This window comes from Nesoenas mayeri (genome assembly GCF_963082525.1).
Source record: "Nesoenas mayeri genome assembly, chromosome: 13".
In the NCBI taxonomy this organism is placed as follows: Eukaryota; Metazoa; Chordata; class Aves; order Columbiformes; family Columbidae; genus Nesoenas; species Nesoenas mayeri.
This window is the reverse complement of record NC_137550.1, coordinates 12408435-12429393: the sequence shown is the minus strand read 5'-3', so window position 1 is coordinate 12429393 and position 20959 is coordinate 12408435. Positions and strand designations below refer to the sequence as shown.

Below are 20959 nucleotides of genomic sequence, written 5' to 3'. Positions count from 1 at the left end.
GGCATATACTAAAGTGTAAATACCTTCAGCGTGTGAAAAGACAGGCTTTAATATATTGGTGGGTTTGTAATTATTTATTGAAAGAAAAGGCAGAGCTCATTGCAAAACATGAGAGAGGCAAGAGAGGAGCTCCCTGCCGAGTTTGTATGGCCACCACTAGCCTGCCTGTCCTGCTCAGCGAACCCCAATGCCGAGGTGACATGGGGTGACCCACAGCCCCGGGGAACATCCTGCTGATGGGATTAAGCTGCAGGCTCCTCGCCTTGCCACCCCGCAGCAAGAAGCTTGTGTGGCTCTGGGCTGCTGTTACAAAAACGGTCTCAAAGCTTTTCAGCGTCGGATATGCTGGCGAGCCAATAATCCCACCTGCAAAACCGGATGAAATTAAATAAACCGCCGCACCTGGGCTGCGTTTTGCCACCGGCTCGGGCTCTTCCCGGTGCTTCGTTTACCTCGGCCGGGGCAGAGGGGAGTAGCATCAGCACGAGCGAGCTGCGGCCATCGCGGGGCCCCCTTGTCCCTCCCAGCGCTTCCCCGCCGGGCACTTTCCCCTCGCGGGATGCTCCGGGGGCCGGAGCGCAGGGCCGGGGCTCTCCCGGACCGGGAGACAGCGGGGACGATCAGCGGCCCAGCCGGGCCCCGCGAGGGCGGTGCTGGCGGCGGCCCGCCCCGGGTCTGCGCCCGCTTGCAGGATGCGGCGGCGGTGCGGCGGCCCGGCGGGCGATGCGGGGCCGCGGCCGGGCCCGGGGACGCCTTTAAGGCCCGCGGGCGGGCGGCGAACGCCGTTGACGTCGGGGAAGCGCCGCCCGCGGCTGGCCCGGCCCGGGGGAAGGGGGGGCACGGTGGGAGAAGGGGGGGGTTGTGTGCGCGGGCGGCCCCCGCCGCAGGTAGGGACTGAGCGGCGCGATGGAGGAGGAGGAGGAGGATGGAGGCGGCGGAGGGGAGGCGGGGAGTGAGGCTGCGGCAGGAGGGGGCGGGAGGGGGGGCCGGCCGGGGGGGGCGGCGGGCATGTGGGACCGGCTGCCGGGCAGTCGGGCGGCGGGCGGCGGCGGGAGCGCGGCTGCGATGGCGCAGCGCGACGAGAAGGGGCCGGCGGCTGGCGAGGGTGAGGGCGAGCCGCGGGATGGGGATGGGGCCGGGGCCGAGCCGGGACCGAGCGGGGCTGCCGCGCCCTTCCAGCCCCCCGAGGGCGGCTTCGGCTGGGTGGTGGTCTTCGCCGCCGCTTGGTGCAACGGCTCCATCTTCGGCATCAACAACTCCTTCGGGATCATCTACGTGATGCTGCAGAGCGACCTGGGCGACGGGGAGAAGGACCCGGCGCTGGAGTTCAAAACAGGTATGGGCTCCACGGTCCCTTCCCGGCCCGAGCAAGGGGGAACAGGGGGTGCCCGAGCACCGCTCGGGGCTTGTACAAGCGGAGCTGTCAGCCCCGGGGAGCCGCCTGGGGGAGCGGGGCCGCGGCGGGGGAAGGTGCAGCGGCTCGGCCGGCTCTGCCTTCCCGAGCACACCGGGGAGCTGGTGCGGCTGGAAGCTCCTTCTCGGATGCGTTGAACCGCGATTACTCCCTGCCCCCTCCATCCTCGTAGTCGTGGCTATATTTATCTCCAGCAGCATCATGTGTTTCAAAGCTCCTATGTACTCAATTAAAAGTAATTCATCTGAAAAACATGCCCTTAGCTTGTCCTGCCTGGTGCGTTTTGGAGTAAGGAGAGCATCACTGGTGAATTAGCTGATGTGTGCGAGCCACCCCTTCTAGTTTTTATTATTATTGTTATTTTGTTATGGGTTTTTCAAGCCGTATGTCTGTCTGCCTTATCTGCCGGACCACGCTCGGGGTGGCTGCAGGAGAGCATGCCTTGCCGACACGCTTCCTCCAAGTTGTATCATTTGGTGGGAAAGCCAACGTAGGGCAGCGCTGCCTGTGTGGTCACACTGAGGCTGATGTGGAGTCTTGAGCAGCCAACATCCTTTAATAAACTGCAGCCAGTTGTGTGTTTTGTTAGGACCTACAGGCTCAGGCAGGATTAAGACTGTGTAGTGTTAACATGGAGAAAAGGGACATTTCTTGCTGCAAAGACCTCACTGTTTAAGTAGACTTGGTGGAGGGACACCAACCTGTCAGGGTGAGGGTCCCAGTGGGTCCATGACAGACACTGGAGTCAGGAGGCCCAGCCTTGTCCCACGTCTTGGTATATTCCCTGAGAAGGTCATATCCATCCCTGTGATGGACACCCATGGCTGACCTTGCTTTTATCAGGCAGGTAGAGACAAGCACTTGGCACTGAGGGAACCTGCTTGTGGTGTTGTCCTGACTCAGGGTGGGATGTGAGCAGCAATCAGAAACCCCAGTGGGGGTGTGCTGTGCAGAGAGGCAGTGCTGGGGAGCACGGGGGGACCTGAAAGTCTCATTTTGAGGACTGGTGTTGCCCACGTTCCCTCTGCTCAGCTGATGCATGACTGGTGATCGCGACAATGAGCGCGCCAGGATGAAATCCATTATGAGGTACGCTACATCTCCAGATCACTAATTAACTCTGTGATACTGTTACTGGAGAGACGATGTGATCATGCAATCATGGGCAGTAACGGAGTGCCCCGGAGAGCTGCAGACATGTGGCCATTTGTAATTAGGATGATTGATGGGCTGTATGAGTGTGTGTGTGTATGTGTGTGTGTGATCCCCAGGAAGCTCATCGTGTAGCTCCGTTTCCTGCTCCCTGTGATTATATCTAGAAAGCCTAAGGCAGAGCTCTAAAGGTAGAAGCGGCAACAAAAGAAATTAAATGCTGCAAGTTCTGGTGGTTTAAAGGCTCCATGCCCAAGACAGAGGTGGTAGGAGTCAGCATCTGCCTCTTGTTCCTGCGATCTATTTATTTATGGCTATGACCGCACAGAGGCCTTGAAAAAGAAAGGCGTGTGGGTGTGTGAGGTGAACCTGGGCTCAGTAATTAAATTGCCTGGGTGACGAATATATGCATTTTGGTCAGGGCACTTAACAAAGAGGCCGTTAATAACCCCTGCATTGTACGACATGCCGGCTGAGCGCTGCCTTTATGCTGGGAGTTTGTGGTGCAGGGGCTCTGGCGGCAGCGACAGTGATGGAGCCCATCTGCCGTGGGGAGCACGGTACCTCGGGGGCTGCAGCTGCACTGTCTGGGGCCAAGAGCAGCGGGGTGCAGTGTGGGGCCCCCTCCAGCCCTTCCTCCCTCGCTCCCACCCCTCCCTGCTCAGGGTTGCATAATTTCCCCGCGGCACTCGTTTGCGTGCAAACATAATCAGGAAAATATTGTAGCTCCTTTCCAAGCGCTAAGTGATATGGCCTTCCTGAAAAGACGGGGTCTGTCTGTTTGTCCTCCGGTGTCGGTCTGCTCCTGCTGGCTGCAAGCAACAGCGGGACCCCAGGGTCCCCCTTGTCCTCCACCAACCAGGAGAGCAGGCTGAGGGCACAAGGATCCACTCCCAGCTCCGACACCAGCATTCGGCACGGCCATGGGTGCATCGCTTAGCCCTTTGGCTCCGCTTTTAAATCTCCCCTCTGTTCTCCGGAAGGTGGGTTTCTACCAAAGAGGGGTTTTGGAGGCAAAATGGGGAGTAACGTTGTGAGCCGGTCAGGTACCTCTTTAAAAATAGGGTTATGTTTATGCTAAAGTGGGTACTAGTGTGCACTAAACAATAGCCGCCCTAGCACACAGCTATAATTATCAAGGTTTATTTCTTGTTTGCATTGGTCACGTTTTCTCGCGTTTGATCTTGAGAAACGCAGGATCCGTGGAGTTCAGGCTTTGAAAACAAATCCTCTCGCAACAATGCATTGAATGCATAGGCTCCTTTGTTTAAAGAAATATACTGTACTGCATATGTCAACAAGCAGCGCCGGGCTGAGGCGGGCTGGCTGCTGCGACCACCGCGTGCCCCTTCTCAGTGGGACGCCAGAGCCTGGACTTTTGCGAGGCACACTCTGTGCTTTTGGGTTTGTTTTCTTTCGGGGGAAGTGGAGGCCTAGGGGGGATTGCTGAGACTGGGATAAAAAAACATAATATACATATGAGTACTCAGCCAGGAAAAAAAATATCGGTCTCCTCTGCTGGAGAGGTATTGAGTGATGCTTGAAAGTGTTTGCTGGGAGATGAATGGTGGCGTTTCCCTCCGGTTGTACAAGGCTTGTTCTGGTGCTGAGGGATCCGTGGGGCACGGCTGCTCCAGTGCCAGGCCCACTAGGCATGGGCTGACACTGAGCCGAGGGACAGATGAGCCATCCCGGTGTGTGCTTGTCTTTCCCAGCTCCAAAAGCCAATTTGAGCGGCTGACCAGTCCTGGTAAGTATTAACTGAGCGCTGACCCTCTCAAATCGATGTCTTTTCTGCCACTGCTTGGATGCTCTCCCAACTTCGGGAGAGGTGAGCACAAGGTGAGCCCGTCCCCGGCCAAGGCTCTCTGCCCAAGCCACCCGAGGGTCCCAGTGGGTGCTTCGGCTACCTGGGGAGAGCAGAGAGCCAGGAGAGCGGCACTTCAGTGCATCTTGCTCCTCCAAATGCATCCTTGGTGCCGTGCTCGGAGGTCTGGCAAGTGCTGGCAGGACAGCTTGGAGACACACATTGATTATTTTTTTTAATATTTATCTTTTTCTTCTGCCCTTCTCTGCTTTGTGTCAATATCCCAGGTATAGATTAACTCTCTTTGCTTAATATTTAGGTGGCTGGGAATGGGAGTTGCAAGTACTCAGAGATGGCCTGAGGAGCTGGTCTGGTTTGGCCGCAGCTCCTCCAAATTTGTCTGGCAGCATCCCCTGGTCTGTGTGCGAGAACTCGGGGAGCAGCTTTCCCCAGGGAGCTGGAGCTGCCAAAGTGCCCCGTGCCAGGGGAAGCCAGGCTGGTGCATGGCCCACAACCCTGGGTTTGTCTTTACCCATGAAGCCAAGACATAACTGGTGTCATCTTCACCCCTGAATTCCCATCTGGTTTGGTGGGAAATTTCTTCCTGATCCCTGATTTCACATCCTTAGAACAGATGAGCTCAGCTGGAAAAGGCTGTTTTTACTCCAGCATCATAATGGAGGCTTGGTAAGGAAGAATATGTTTGTTTCTTGGAGAAAATAAAGTGTTTCAGTGCTAACAGTCACAGTGAAATATGGGGAGGAGAAGCCATGGACAACTCTCTGGGCTGAAGATGAGCACCAGGGCTCATCGGCGTGGCTGGAGCACTAGGAGCTGAGAAGGGAAACCCCAAGGAGACCGTAAGTCACAAGAGGTAGTTCTTAGAAAGGGACCCAACTAAATTTCAGCAGTACTCTGTGGCCTGGGTGAAGGTCAAATAGGGGTAGCTGTCATGAAACTACATTTTATTTAGCCTGCTGCAATGAAAGGCATCTACCCCAGGTGTTAGGTTTGGGCTTTGGGATGGATGAGGCCGCCCTTATCGATCCTCTTAAATACGAATTACCAACCAGTGATATATCCGAAAACTGTGATGGGTGTCATCGCCCAGTGCTGGCGCCCGGGAGGCTCCTGTCTACTGAAGGTGACACTGTGGTTGTCACCTTTTTACCCAAATCTGCAGGATTCAATGCTTTTATTAATTGCCAGGGAGTGTCACTGGCTCCGTTTCACAAATGCTTTGGCAGAGAGCACTGGACCTCGGTGTTCCTGGGGGCTTCCCCACATCCATCTGAGTTTCCAGCTTTCTTCTGCATTTCCTAATCCTGCGGAGGGATGTGCTGTCATGAACGATATTTACATAGACTGCATGGGGATGTAAATCCCACAAGAAGATCCATAAAAAAGCTTATTATCACCCAGCCCTGCTAACTGGGGAGTATAAAAGGCGCCATGGAGCTTTCCTAGCTTTACTGGGGGTTTCTGACGGTGGGATGCTGGTGTGCCAGCACCGGGCTCTTCCCTGGCTCAGCTCCCACCATTTTAGGAGACAGAGCTAGTAATCACAGGGGAACAGGGGTGAATTGCAGTGGAACTGGATTTTCATCTCTTGAGCTGCGTGCAAGGTGCTGCATGAGATAAAGCAGCCTAAAAAGCAAACAAAACGTAGCTGTGTCATTAAACCTGGTCTTGTGGCCATCAGTAGTGAATAAGGTTATTAGGAGGCTAGAGCGCTGTTTCTAAAGGAGTTTCTTGTTTTAAAGACTGCAGAGTCCCTCTCAGCCAGCCCACTTGCCATTTTAGTGGTTTTTTTAGTTTAAGTGTCCCCCACCACCCAGCCAAGGAGTCTCAGTTGTAATTTCTAGTGGCCATTGTCCTCAAGTGGTGGCAGCTCCCGTGACCTTGCTGCAGTATAGAAAGAAGCAGCACATGGGGTTGTGCAATTGGTTTGAGGTTCTTTCTTGGTCCTTTCAGTTACAACAAAACAAGCAAAACCACCCCACCTTGCTGCGATTTGATTGTAGTTTAAACTTTGAAGGCGCCAGGTTTCAGCTCCGTCACTGAAGAGGAGGGACAGGAGGAAAAAGGGGATGGATGCTGCAGGGTGTGGGGCTGGGATGGATGCAGAGGTGTAGGGTCAGTTTCATTTCACCTTTTGAGAGGAAATCTGGGAATTGGACAGGTCACCCTTTAATCTCCTTAAAAATACTCAGCAGCTGGAAGGTGACCACCAACTGCGGCGTTTGACATCCAGCACCTTAAAATAGACCTAACCCATCAGGTTGGGCAAAACCCTGTAGCCGCCAGGCACCGCTGACCTCTCAGGCAGTGCCCATTGGGCTGACTGTGCATAGCTCACGTGGGCGTTGTCACCTACCCTGTGTCCCCAGGGCAGCTCCTCTGCCTCCCTCCCTCTGTATCCCACGTGCTTATGGACACATCCATCCATGGGACTAATGCCACTTGCGGGGCAGCACCGATGGGTTCCCTGTCCCACCATGTCACCAGACGAATGGTGGAAGAAACCATCTTCCCAAAAACAGCATGATGGAGACCACCAGACCAGGTGGACATGGAGCTGGGGCTGTCAGAACCCCAGTGGGATTTGTAGGGATGTTTGAGGAAGGGGAAATAACCTGAGTTTCCCCCATCCCAAGGCTGTGAGCCCACCGGCACTGGCAGGACCGAGCTCTGTGGCGTCTGCAGTGCCCTGGTTGCTTTGGAAAGTGCCCAGAGGGATGTCTGCAGCCTGGTTCTGTGTCCTGCAGCGTGCAGGGAGAAATTCCTGCTGGGGGCATGGGTGGCAGTAAACAAGTCCTGCTCCCGCCATGCTAACAGGGAGCTAATCCTGGTGGGACGGTAGCACCGGTACCCATTGTACCCAGAGGAATTTGGATCAGTTGGCAGCATCTCAATATAGGGCCTGGGTAACCTTTTGCTTTTTTATCTCGATGACTCCTCGGGACCTCTGCCAAATCAGCGCAGCGTGTGTGCCAGCAGCAGAGTGACAGTGTGGCTGGGCAAAGCAATGTGCAGGCTGACGGGGACCTTGGCGGTATTTGGGTCAGTGCCATGCACACTTACTGTTCCCCACCACCCCCCATGTGGGCTCCCAGAACAGTCTCCCCTTGCTGGAAACTGCTGAGGCTTCACCCCGGCTCAGTAATTGGGGTTTTGCTCACTTTTGGCTGGTGTCCAGGTGCTGTAGGAAGTTTTCTGGCATGTCACCAAATACCTTGGTCTCTCCTGCTTGCTTTTTTTGGGATGATGACCTCTCAGGGTTTTCCTACAAGCCAGGCGGGGTATGCAGGAGGATGCCAGGGACAGTGGCTGTGCACACTCCTCTTGCAGCCAGCAGTTTCCCTGGGGAATCGCTTTTCCCCAGCTTTCCGCAGCCACGAACCTGTGGGTCCATGGCGTAACCATACCTGCTTTGGCAACGCAGGGCAAGAGGACTAGGCACCCCGCGTGTGTTGTAATGCTCACAAAAACAACGCTGTACCCATTACAGCAGGGATTTGTTCTGTTTTCCCTTCCTCTTCCTCGAAGGATTGATTATTTGCCATCACAAGGGAAGGAGATGCTGACTTCTGTCATTCATCCCTGCAGAAGAAGCCCCGGTAGAGGGATGTGTGCCAGGCTAGGCATCACCTGGGACCCTGCTCAGCTCTTGTGCTGGGGTTGTGTCGATGCCTGCAGTGGCCATGGGGGAGCTCGGTTCATTCCGTGCTCTTTTCCGTTTATCCATCTCGAGACAGTTGGGGCGGTTGCAAAACCCACATGACGTGTGCTGGGAATTGCTGCAACACGCTCACAGACGCAAGCCATTCCAATCTCTCCCAGGCACCTCGTACAACAGGTCCTGCCAGCTGCCCCGGGCAGGCGGGACGTGGGGCTGCCCGCAGCACCCTGCCTGCACCGCTGCCTGCCTGCGTCACGGGCTGCAGGCAGCAAAGCTCCTGCTGCCGCTTCAGCCTGTCAAGCACACCCCACGGGGCAGGGGTGCAGCACATTCTGAGGCTTTCCACCCTCTGCCCGCCTTTGCCCTGTTATTTGCAGATCCCTAAAGAAACACTTGATGCTCAAGCTCCCAGCTGCCCCCAGCACATCCCTTGAGCTGGAGAAGGGAGAAATGCAGGGGAAAGCCCTTGGGAACGGCTGCCAGGTCGCAGCCCTGTGCCCGTCATGGGTTGATTCGCTGGGACTCGTCTCGGGCATGCCTGGCAGCCCTGCCGCCCGCTGTCCTCCTCACAAGGAGCAGCTTAGGCTGCTCTGAGCAACCTCCTGGGCTCGCATGGGGCTGATGAGATGACAGGGGTGTTGTGCTGGCAGTTCAGCCCCGTCACCCCTTTGCACCTTTGCTTTGCACACCCCAGGGGAGCTCCAGGCTGGGATATCCCGCACCTACATCCCTGCATCCCGCAGGGCGCAGATGGAAGAGCATTGCACCACACTGCTGTAATATCAGCTCCTGGCGCTGTGTCCTAGTGCAGGCACCTCAGTGCGAGATGGAGACAGGCTTTGGGAGCATCTGGTCTCCAGATGTGGTGGAGAGGCGAGCTCACCCGACTCTGTTTCTCCCAGTCTTTGCTGTCTTTTTGGCTCTGGGTTTGGATTTAGCAGCTCAGTGATGGTTTTTAGCTTGATTGCCCTGATGCAGAGCACAGTGGGGTCACAGCCGACATTCCCGGGTTGGGGAAGCCCCGCGTGCTGCGGGGACGATGTGGGTGCTTGCTGCATGGGCTGACTTGCTGGGGTTTGCCCCAGGCAAATGCTGAGGCCCTCCTCAGGGAGGAGAAACAGTCTTTCTGCAGCAATGGAACCTGCTCGGAACACCTACCTATCACCCTGTCCCCAAAGACCAATTGGGATGGGTGCCCCAGGGCATGGAGGCTCCCCCCTGCCATGCAGCAGCAGCATCCCCAAAAGCCCCTTTCTTGGCCGTCGTGCATCAGGCACCAAAACAAAGCTTATTTTTCAGCCTCTTGGCCTTAATCTGTCCGCCCGCAGATCCTGTGCGTAAAAGGGAGTTGAAATCCTTCGCTCTCGGGGGGACGTTGCGTGAGCGGGTGTGTTGGTGCTTGCCAAGGAGTCAGGCGTTGCGGCCAGAGGGTTTGTACAAACCTCGTGCGAAGCAGCAGGAGCTTGCCGAGGTGGAAATCAAATCTAATGGCAGCTTCTTTGGTGAGGGTTGTGCCTCCTGTGCAGCCTGAATTGGGTCCGATGGAAAAAAATCACCTGTGATTAAAAATCGACGGTAATTACATAATGGGTATGCACCAGATGATGCCCAGACAAGCTCCCTCCTGGGATTTCCCAACTTTTGGAGTGTTTAACTTTGCAATAATCCTGAAGTGCTTCTACCATGGCGGGGGGTGGGGGGTAATTATTGACATTACGGCAGCAGCCAGTGCGATTGCACAAGGCCCAGCAGCAGCGCTGTGGCCACTGGAGCCGGGCTCGTGGGCGAACTTGCCTCCTCTGATAGCCGAGGCAGCTCTTGGGCACGGTCAGGCACAAGGGACAGATCTCCCCTTTCCATACTCAGCATTGCAATGGCAGAAAATAATAAAGAAATAAGAGATAAAAGCTGCTTTTGGGGTGTATCAGCAAAGCGAGTGGGGCAGCCAGGACTGTGTGCTTGCTCCACGGCCAGCTGGTGACGGAGAGGCAACGTCAAGATGTTCTTGATGGTGGGCCAGCTACTAATCCATGTATTTTAGCAAAAGCCAGTTTACTTCTTAAGGTTTGTGTAAGCAATGGAATCGGGGAGTGCTGGGGGCGGTGGGGGCTTGCTGGGATTAAATTCTCCTGAAAGCCAAGCACGCCAAGCTCGCGAGCCCAGGGAGAGCTTAATTAAAGTCAAAGGAGAAGCATATCCAAGAAAATAATACGGCGTATTTAAATGGGATATTTTTGTTCTGGGCCCAGAATGTCTCCTTTCCCTCTTCGGTGTCAGGTTTAATAAAACAAAATGAGATCTCCAAGAAAAACAAATTGCAGCTCTTAAAAGGCGCTGCGGAGATAAAAATCAGTAACACTGTTGCTGGTAACACCTTGGGTTATTAAAACGGAAAGAATGCTAACGATGCGATTTGCATCGGCCTTTCTTGTGGCTTCGCCCGGGCGGGAGCACTCCTGCCCTGGCAGGGGGTACGGCAGGGCCCAGCACCCCTCACCGCGGCCGCTGGGCTGGGGGTGCGGGGAGCGGGCGGCTTCACTACCCGGGTTGATTGGGGCGTATTTGGGAAATGTTCAAAAGACTTGAAAATATGGCAAGAATCAGGATACAGGGGACACCAAACTTAAAAAAAAATTTAAATTAAATCAGGGCTGGTCATGTTGGAAAGGCTGCCATAGCCTGTGAGAGCGCTTTTAGAGGTGATGAACATGTGAATGGAAATACCAAGCCGCATTTATTGCAGCCTGAAAGCTGCTGGGTGCAGCTTTGCTCAGCATGTCAAGATGCTGGGCTGGGGAACTGGGGTCACCTCCTCTAAACCCAGTGCCCCGATGTGGCTGGTTGGCTGGGTGTGCCCAATCCTGTACTGAAGGGCTGCTCTCCAAGTGCCCTGGCCACTGGCTGGCTCTCCCGGCTGTGTGGCCATGGGCTGCCCCTGGGATGCTGAAGCAGGGAGGGCTGAGGAGCAGCTGGTGATGTGGTTTTGCACTTTGGTTCCCTCACCATCCACTTCCACCTTCCCACAGGACAAGTGGATTAAAAGCTGCTTTTTCCTTTTATTCTATGTACTTCTATCCCAGCCAGATATCCTGGTTGGAGGCCACTAACACCTTCCCTGGGTACCGCCTGAAGTCTCCGGAGATGGAAGTGGGGTAGCACAGGGGTAATGCTGCTGACATAGGTTTGGAGAAGGGAAGCTGAGTGCTGCTGTGGAGTCCTGATGGTCTGTCTGTCTATCTGTCTGCCAAACAGGAGGATGCTTTTGGACAGGGTGGCTTTAAATGCCCGATGTGATGCCATCTGCCCTGTAAATCCAACCCACCCCTGCCAGTGGGACAGGGGTGCAGAGGCCAGCTCCTGCTTTGCTACTGTGCCCAGCTCTATCAGATAAGGCAATTATAGCTTTATCGCTTAATTGCAGGGTATAATAATAGAGTGTTATTGAGATAGGATGTTGCCAAGGTGTGAATATATCAAGTGGTATTGGGGTTTTATTTTTTTGTGTGTTTTTTGTTTTGTTTTGTTTTGTTTCATAAACTCAGTGTGGCGTCATCACTGTTGGAGGTAGGAGGTCTTTGCAGGGTTCCTCCTGCCTGTACCACACTGCATGCCCTGCCAGCAGGGAAATTCAGCATCACATAAAAGCCATGCCGACCATGCCTGTGCCAGGGAAGCTCACCCGCAGTTGGGAGAAACCAGCCTGGCAGGGCAAAGGGTGAAGACCGACAGGGGTGGTGTCCACCACTTTCTGGATGGCTTTCCCTTGCACCTTGGGAATGTGGTTTCCATCCCTTGCAGGTTTTTCATACCTATAGCTCTGCTTGTCTCTCATCCACAGGATCTCGGCTTTCTGCTGTCCCCTGGGAACCCTGTGACCATTGAGGCGGTTGTACACTCCTGGTGTTGGGATTTGGGGCATTTCCCTGCCCAGGCTGGCCTGGCAGGGGATTTTTTTGCCTTGACAATCAAGATTTTTGAGACCCATAGTCATGCAGGGTGGGTTTCTCACCAAGAACTCAAGTTTTGCTGTGTTTGTCCTGACATCTGCAGGGTAAGGTGATAAAAACTCAGGATGTCTGGGGACAAGAGATGGTGTCTCAGGCTTCTGGCTGGGAGACCCTGGCCATTGCAATATCATTTAGCCTCATCTAAGTGTTCCTGTGCCAGCAGGGGGGTTGGACTAGATGATCTTTTGAGGTCCCTTCCTAACATTCTGTGACTCTGTGAATATGCATTTTGGGAGAGGGCTTTATTAAGGGAGATTAATGTAAAATCAAATGTGCTGCCCAAAGCTAATAAATCATACGTGGATATAGCACGGGCGGGTTTTTGGTTGTTTTTTTTTTTTTTTAATTTATTTCAATTTATTTATTTATTTTCTTTGAAGCTATTAAACTCTGCCCTACTTCACTTCATCGACCAAAGCACAATCCAAACAGCCGGGGAGTGGAGGTGCTTCGGGTCCTGGTTTGACCTCTGTGGCTCACTGTTAACCCTTGCTGGCCCATCCTAGATTAGCCCCAGTCTAGATTTTGGAACTTGTTTCTCTCCCTTTGGACAACATTTGCAGCCTCCACTGCCATGGTTTGTGCCCCATTGGCCCCATACATCAAAACACGCTGCAGAAAAAAGCAGAAAGATGTTTTTACAGCAGAGTGCCGGGGAGTTATTCTGCTCAATGAAGGTGGTTGCTTAGATTTTTATTTCGAGATGAAGATTAAATGGGGGGTTTTGGGAACCCACAACAAAAAGCTGTTGGGAAGATGATGCCAGGCAGAGCAACATGAAAAGCAACGTCTTTTGGGGTTTTAATACTTTCTCTGTTTCTGAAGCGGGAATTAGTTATTGCAAAATGTCAGGCATTGACAGATGATGTTGACTCCTCGGCCACATGCTGGCACTTTTTGCAGCAGATAGCCCTTTCTTCTGTCACTCAGGCCACCTGCCACCTGGCTATGCCATGGCAAAGCTCACATTTCATCTGAGCATTTGAATTTGGGAAGATGATGAAAAGCTGAAAAAGCACGATGCTGGGGCCAGTGTGCAAGCAGCAGGTTGTTGGCTGGTTTCCCCATTAGTCAGAGCTGGTGACAAGTTGATCTCCTTTTCCATTTTCTTATGAATGAATCAGTTTTGGCTCAGCCTGATGGTCAGACTGGTTAAGCAAGAAGCAGCTGGTATTACTCTCATTAGCAATCAAGATGGGAGGGAGCCTCTCCCTGGCTCTGCAAATGATGCGTGATCTCCAGCTGACCCACAGCCACCACCTTGCAGCCCAACAGGACTGGCAGCAACACGGGAGCCCCCTGAGCCATGGCTGGGGGGGATTCAGCTTCTCCATCACCCCATTCCCTTACACCTCCGTGCCCTTTCTGACTCCTTGACACACTGAAGCCTTGTGACCAGATCAGACCAAGTGGTGGATGCAAATGGGGCTCTGCCTCCCACACTTTCTGCTTAGTGCATCTACACTTGGTCAGTGCCACAGCACAGATTTTTTTGGGGGCAGGGAAATTTCAGCTTCTGGTTGCCTGTGATTGCTACTCAGCTGCAGCCAGGGAGCACAGCTCAGCTGCATTTGCTGCTCCAGTCCTGAGGTTGCCCCAGTTCTGAGTTGCTCCTTGGCCAGCAGAAAGGACTTGACATTTTGCTGTGACTTCAGCTGTAGCAGTTGGGGTTTGGGAGCCCTTCTTGCCTTGGGAAGGGCTACATGGGCAGTAAAGAGCTGTTGGCTGCCTCTGCTCAGCCCCATGGTGCAGATTTACCATGGTCTCAGCAGTCTTTCCTTCATTGCTGGCACATGGCACAGACACTTGGCCCCACAGTGGCATTTGGGACCCTGGCCCTGCTCTGCCCATCCATCAAGCCACTTGCAAAGCCAGCTCGCTGTGGCCAGGCATGGCTTGGGAATGGAGAGCCCCATGTTGGGGTCACTGTAGAAGGTGAGCATTCACTGAGCAATCCTATGATGCGTCAGTGAAGAGATGGTCATGGAGCAGCTGGTAGACTTGTGTCCACCCACAGTCTGGTGCTGGGGCGAGTGGCAGGGTTAGATCCACCCCATGCTGGGAGTCTGCATCCCAGAGCTGCCTGTGGCCTCTCGCATCTCTCCTTACCCCCAAATCACGGGGGGCTTCAGCTCTGCACTGCTGAACCTGCTTGGCCTCTGCTTTTCCCTTTGCCCCTGGGCATGGATGGGCTTTGTGGGAGAAATCTGAACTCAGATACTTGAAAATGAGCCCAGGGACTGTGGTGTGTGTTACCTACAGCAATCCCATGCCTGGCAGCTGTGGAATCAGGGTATTTTGAATTCCTACCCCAAAATGCAGTATTTCTGTGGCTCCCTGGTTTCTAAACCTGAATCGCAGAGGGACCAAAACTTACCCAGTAACTGATAGAAACCTTCATTAACCTGCCCTGTTATTTATTCTGATTTCAAAGGCCTTGATGCAGCAAAAAGCAAAAGCATTTCTCCAGGGAAGCACATTAATGTTTCACGGGGCACTTTGCTGCTGAGGCACTTTAAATGATATGGGCTGTCCCTGGTTCCCCTCGGTCTCGTTAAACATTGCAGGGCTCAAGGGAAGCCACCCTTGTGTGGGCTAAAGACCTCAGGGGGTTGCTTTTTTAATATATATGTATATGTCTGTGTATACATAGATGCATATGGGCATATGTATGCACATATATATATGTGTGTGTGTATATATGTTTTATGGATCCTCACTCAAGGTGCACCGACAGGAGCTGGAGGGCTCGGGGCTGGGTTCCCGAGATGCTGATGGGAACCGTGGGGCTGGGTACCGTCCCACACAGGAAACTCTGATGCTTCGGCCGTAGCTTTTCTCCATCCGCCCAAAGCATCAAAGGGCAGGGCTGGCCCTTCCCCGCACTGCGGGGTGGCTGCCGAAGCCACCCGGCGTCTGAAAAACTTTCAAATGAGAGCAGGTCAGCCAAAAGTAACAGCCCATTGGCAAAGGGGTATAACCTGTTTCTTGTCGAGGAAAAAGTTAAATAAAATATTGCTGTTCTTCAGTTTCCTTTAGCTATCGGATTTGCTTAATTACAGCATGGTCTATTTTTTTGAGATATCCAGGTGTTCTCAAGTGTGTGCTTTAATGTAAGGAAACTCCAAGAGATTAAAATCACGTGGATATTTCACCCCTCTTTTGGCCCCTAGGTGTGTGGTTTAATGATGATACACAAGTCTTGCATTGTTCGGGGATTTTTTTCCCCCCCATCAGCAGGCTTCAGGAGCTCGATCCAAAGGTGTTAATGTCTCCATTCTGGAGACCCAGGGGAAGCTCTTCTGCATCAGAGAAGGAAAAAATTTCCCAATGACCATCAGGTTTTGCTGCACGGACATGGCTGGGGCAGCCTGGGATATTGCCCTGGCTGTGTGCCCACTCAAGAGCTCTGCTCAACCTGCTTATAGACAGCTTTTCCTAGCTTATTTTGATTTTTAAAGATACTCGCTCAAGGGAACAGGCTCCCTGGTGGGTCCTCCACTGTGGTTGGTCATCACCTTGTGCCATCCCTTGCGCTGCGGAGGGTTTGGGCTAGGGGTGAGCACTGGGACCAGCCCAGGGATCCACCAACAGTGGTGGGAGAGCCCAGACAGAAGAGGCCATTGCAGGGAGGTGTTATCTCCTTTGTGAACGAAGCTTGGGGGCAAAACAACTTAAAAGCCAACTTAAAAGCTGACTGGCACAGCCTGGAGAGGGGCCTCCCTTCGGAAAGCGCCCGCAGCAGCTGCCTAAATTTTCCCTTTCATACTTCCAGCCCTATCTATAGTCTGGTATTGGGCGGACTTTGTTTTCAGGGAAATTGGGGCCTTGTTGGGTGTAAGCGAATAAGTAACATAACTGAAATATTTTGATAACATTTGAGCAGACGGCTCTGGTCGTGCGCTGTGGAGGAGGCATCGCTACCGCCCCAGCACTCTCTGTTTCAGGGCGCTTGCCCCAGGGGAGTTCAGGCTGACGTTGCTGCAGCATTTCTGGGGGGGGTCTGTGAGGTTTATACGGGCTGGGGGTGATGGGAGGGGAGGATGCTGTGATGCAGAGCCAGCAGCACAGAAGCCTGGGCTGGGGTTGTTCCTGTTAGAGGAAGAAGGTGCATCACTGCCTTCAGTTCCCTATAAAGCCGCTAAAAAGGTAATAAGCTGCTTTCTCTGTCTGGTGCGGGACAGGCTGCAAAGCCATGCTTTGAAATTTTGCAGCAAGAAGGGTGTTGGTTGGGAGAAATACTTGGAATGCAAGAAGAGCCAGCCCTTGCCTAGAGAAGGTTCGAGATGCTTGTCACCAGAGGGTTTGGAGAAGAGGTTGGGCAGAAGTCTGCCAGGGTTGGGAGGAGACTGTAGATGTCTTGCAATGGCACCTTTTTGTCTGAAAAACGGTGGTTTAAGTAGCTGGGCCGGATGGAGGAGCTGTGGTCAGGGCTCTTGGGTTTGGGCTCAAGCATGCTATGACTCTCCCCTTAATGGTCAGCGTTGGCAAAGGGCTGGAAGTATTTTTCTTTCTGAGTATCCCTTAATTAACTGAAAGAGAAGGCTGTCAAGTACACAAACCAGAGGGGAAAAAGATCTTCATGAGCGTATGACCAGCCCAACATTTCGTCTCCATTTATTTTCCCCAGCTTCTTTGTTTTCCCTTTGAAAAAAAAGGGTGTTTTTCTCTTTCCCTCCATTTAACTGCTATTTATTTGCTGGTAATTGGAAGGAATTCAACTGGGATCAGCCCGGCTCTTGCCAGCAACTGGAGTTGAAAAACTGTCTGTGGGGGAGATGTAAAAGCAGAGCAGGGGGGTTGTTTTCCATCCGTTGCCAGTCCTTGCTCTGCGGGTCCCTGCATCATGGCCAGCCAGGTCAGGTGGGTTTAATTCTCCTTTTTTACTGGGATGTTGACAATTGCCCATGGGACTTGCAATGGGAGGAGCACAGACCCAGGCTTGAGGGTTTCTTCTCACCATTAATGGGAAACAGAAGATGGCTTGGGAGAAATTTGGCAAAGAGGGAAACTTTTCTGTCTCTTCCAGCTTGGAAAAAAGCATCCTTTCTCACCCCAGCCTCCCTGCAGAAGGCGGAGGGTCCCCAAATGCAGCCCAGGCGGGGTTTGCTCTGGGAGGAGAGAGGAGACAAAAAGCACCCAGTGATTTTGCAAGGGATGGAGCAGTCTTGGGCCACCAGCTGTGTTTTGGGAGGGGTACCCAACCTGCCTCTGCTTGGGGGCCAGTAGCCCATCTTCTCCCTGAGGCATCAAGGAGTTGGGATGCCCCAGGTGCTGGAATAATGTTGGGTTTTGGGGGGTTCTGCAGCCATGTCTTGGATATAATATCATCATATAGATGAAGACGCAATGCCAGCTGCAGCGGTAGGGTTGCGCTGGGCAGAGGCACCCGTAGGGATGCACACGGAGGCTGTGCCTGGCCGCAAGATGAACCGCTGACCTTGACACTGAGGGTCCTGTTGGCCTCAGCTGGGCCCACGAGCCATGGTGCTGCTTTGTCTTGTGATGTGCACTGGCCGGGAGCCACAACCTCTGCGTCCTGGCGGCGTATCACAAATTCAGCCAAGCTGCCCCGAGCCGGCAAAATGCTGTAACAGCCAAGTGCATGGGATGGCTGGCAGGATGCTGGGGTGCAAGGTGAGCGTGGGGTGCCTCCAGAGTCACCCTCCTGCCCTTTTGGGGTGTCAGGTATTCCCCCCAATAGTGTCAGTTCTCATTGGGTCCCAGGCTGGGAGGTGGTGGCTGGTGCCACCTCCTTGCATCCTCCCTGCCTGGTTTGCAAACATGGTGGTTTTTGCCTTGGATGGACAACCACGTTTTGCAGAGTGATCTCTTGGTGCTGGTGGTCTCCGAAGGGAAATAAAGCAGCGGGGTGAATTCCTGAAGCTACTCCATCCTCATCTCCCAGCTGCACTCTCTTCCCAGTCATCTGTGTGCTGCAGGAACTGGTTACCAGTACAAGTCTGCCAGTTAAAAGCAGCCACGGTGGGGATTTGGAGGAGATGACTCATTTTTGGGCTCAGGGAAGAGGAACAGTGTCACCACTGCCCTGTCAAGCATTGGAGGATGGCCGTGGCAGGGTGGGAGTGCTGGGCTGTCCTCAAGTGAGCCCTTCACGCACTTGTACAAGTGACTGGAGGAGTTTAATCTTAGTAAAAGCCCAGTGAAATTTGGTCAGGTCATGGCTTTTCCAAAGGTGTAAAATTTCTGACATGCAGCAGTGAGCGTCTGGGTTCACAGCTGACCCACACCGTCCTGCCACAGTTAATCATTTGCATCGGCTCCAGGACCTGCCTGGCTCCACCAGTGGGGACATTCCCCACAAACACAGCATGAGGAGGCAGCACATGGGGCCTGGAGGAACCCCTAACCTGTCAAGGTGCATTGGGCTGGGGAGAACTAGGCCACCTAAACCTAACCCTAAGCCTTGACCATAGCCCTGACCCTAACCCAAACCCTGGCCCTGACCCTCGTCTTGACCCAAACACTAACACCAACCCTGACTCTAATCCTGACCCTAACCTTGACTGTCACTCTGACCCAAACCCTGACCCCACCATGCCTTGCTCACCCTACCACTGTAGAGGTGCCAAACAAACACGGAGGCTCCTGTCCTTCAGGTGAGTGACTGCATTGCAGAGGGAACATCCGAGAGACATCACAGCTGGAGAGAACAGTTATATTAAAAAAAAAAATAAGGAAGAAAATCAGGACAAAAGGCTTCTGGGATTGGCACGGTGTGTTTGGGTGAGCATTGGGAGCTGTGGGGCAGCCAGACCCCAGGCTGGTGCCTGTGATGCTGCACTCACTGCTGGTGTTCCTAATGCTGTAAGCATTTTTTTAATATATATATATATATATATATATAAATGCTTTCTTCTCCCAGTGGGTGTGTTTTGAAAACGGGCTTGGGAACAATGAGGATTAACAAGCAGATAGAGAATTAAATGCAGGGTTTGAGTCTTCAAATGTGTGCACATTTCAGAGTGCGTGTTTGTGCCAAGATAAACTCCGTCAGGAATAAACATCGTTTTTACATGAAAGGCTAATTACAGATTGGCACTCTGCGGGCGGGAGGAGGGAATTTTCACCAATTAAAATGGAACTTTTGTAAAATTGCTGTATTAAAACGCAGCCAGGGGCTGGTGGGGTGTTCGACAGTGCAGTTCAATGAGGGAACACTCACCCCTGGGATGTGGGGTTTTTTCCCCCCAATATTAAGAGGCTCTGCCAGCTCATTCAGGCAGGAGCTGTGTCAGGGCGCTCGTTTTGCCCAACAGCAATTGAACCCCAAGTTCTGCCCTCTGGACATGCATCCCTAGGCTCTCACCTGGGGAGATGAGACATGGGCAAACTTGGTCCAATTCAACATCCCTTGGAGTCACCTAACATCAGGAGAGACTGGAGTAGCAACATCTCCAGCTTCCTCAAGGATGGAGGCCATGGAAAGATGGCTGGATGGGACGTGATGGATGGGAGCCCATGTTGAGATGAAGTTGTTGTGACCATAGCTATTTGCTGGGTAACTTTAGTGTGTGGTAGGTGAATCATCTCTCAAAAATTGTAAGCCAGAAGGCAAAGCAGAGAAGAAAAACCTTCCTGTCCTGGTGAAGGGAATGCTGGGGAGAAAAATCCAGCCTGGGCACATGGAAGCAGGGGGGGGTTTCAGCTGCAGAGCACATGTTGCCTTGTTGCTTTTGGATGGATTTCACAAGAATTTGCATTTCTGAAGCCTCTGAGGCCAAGCGGGAGCTGGGCTGTGAATGGGGAGGACGTGATGCAGCGCAGACACAAGCTCCAACGCCATGTTGCTCTAACCGGGGTTGAATTTTATGGTTTTGGAATTAAATGGTGCATAATGTGGCTAGGTCTGAGTTTCTCCAAGACGTTCAGTGCAGGAACCTCAGGCAAACACTCCGCACCTGCTGCTTGCCAAGCAAAACCACAGATTTGTCTCCATCTGTACTTAACGTGGCCACAGGGCAGCTAATATTGGGACTTTTCTCTCACATAAGCTGATGTCTGTCACTTAGTGGTTACCAGAGGTGGCCTGGGCATCATCTCTTAAATGTCTCCTGCGTCCTTGAGAGCGAGGGAAGGCAGAGAAGCCTGATCATGAGAGACATGGTGGATTTTTAAAGCAAAGTACCTTCCCAGCCTACTCTACTCCAGTGCCCTATGATCATGAACAAGTTAAAAATTGATTTTTTACAAGTCTCCTATTGCAAAGACTGGATGGACGCTTGCTGGGTCTGGTCTCTGAGGAGCTGTTGTGTTATCCATGGTCATGGGACCATGGCATGGTGACAGTAGCTGCCAATTCTCCTACAATATTCACATTTTTCCTTACTCTTTCCTAGTACTGCCACACATGGGACCTTGAAAGGGTCTTTAGTCAGACCTGGCCTTGACTAATTCCTCTGAATAATTCCATTTATTCCAATTTTCAGGCTATTTTGGAATTGTTTTCGAGAGGAGGGAGCGGGGAGAAGTCAGCCAAACCTGATAAAGGAGGACTTTGTTCTGAAGCTTTAGGGTATGGTACTAAGCAGGGCTTGCAATACAATTAATGAGTTTATCTGGCTTTTAGCTGCACGTGATGCACAGTAGGTGCCACTGCACCGCACCACCACCTCCCGTCCAGAGGAGCCCGGCTGCTCCCCCGCTTTGGTTTGCTGCTCCTCAGCTTTGGTTTGCTGCTCCCGAGCTTCTGTTTGCTGCTCTTTAGCTTAGTTTCCCTTCCTGCTGTGCGTCATGGTGACCTCCTCAGATGTGGCTTTGCATCTGCCTTTATTTAAGCCTTGACCAACCCTCCCCGGGATGTTCTCGGTCTGCGGGGGGTGTTGAGGACATAAGGCTGAGCTGTTGGGAACAAGTCAGGCTTAACTTTGAGCAAG

The 20959-nt window shown here is 53.0% G+C and overlaps 1 protein-coding gene across 1 annotated transcript in view; it reads left to right on the top strand.

Annotated features, from left to right (window-relative positions):
- Nucleotides 1-1008: 1008 nt before the first annotated feature.
- SLC16A2 (solute carrier family 16 member 2) overlaps nt 1009-20959 on the top strand; it is a gene marked incomplete at both ends in the record, with an annotated part of 32180 nt that continues 12229 nt past the window's right edge. Inside the window, one exon of the mRNA XM_080352548.1 lies at nt 1009-1336. Coding sequence (XP_080208674.1) covers nt 1009-1336 — 328 coding nt within the window. The remainder of the gene's footprint in view (nt 1337-20959) is intronic.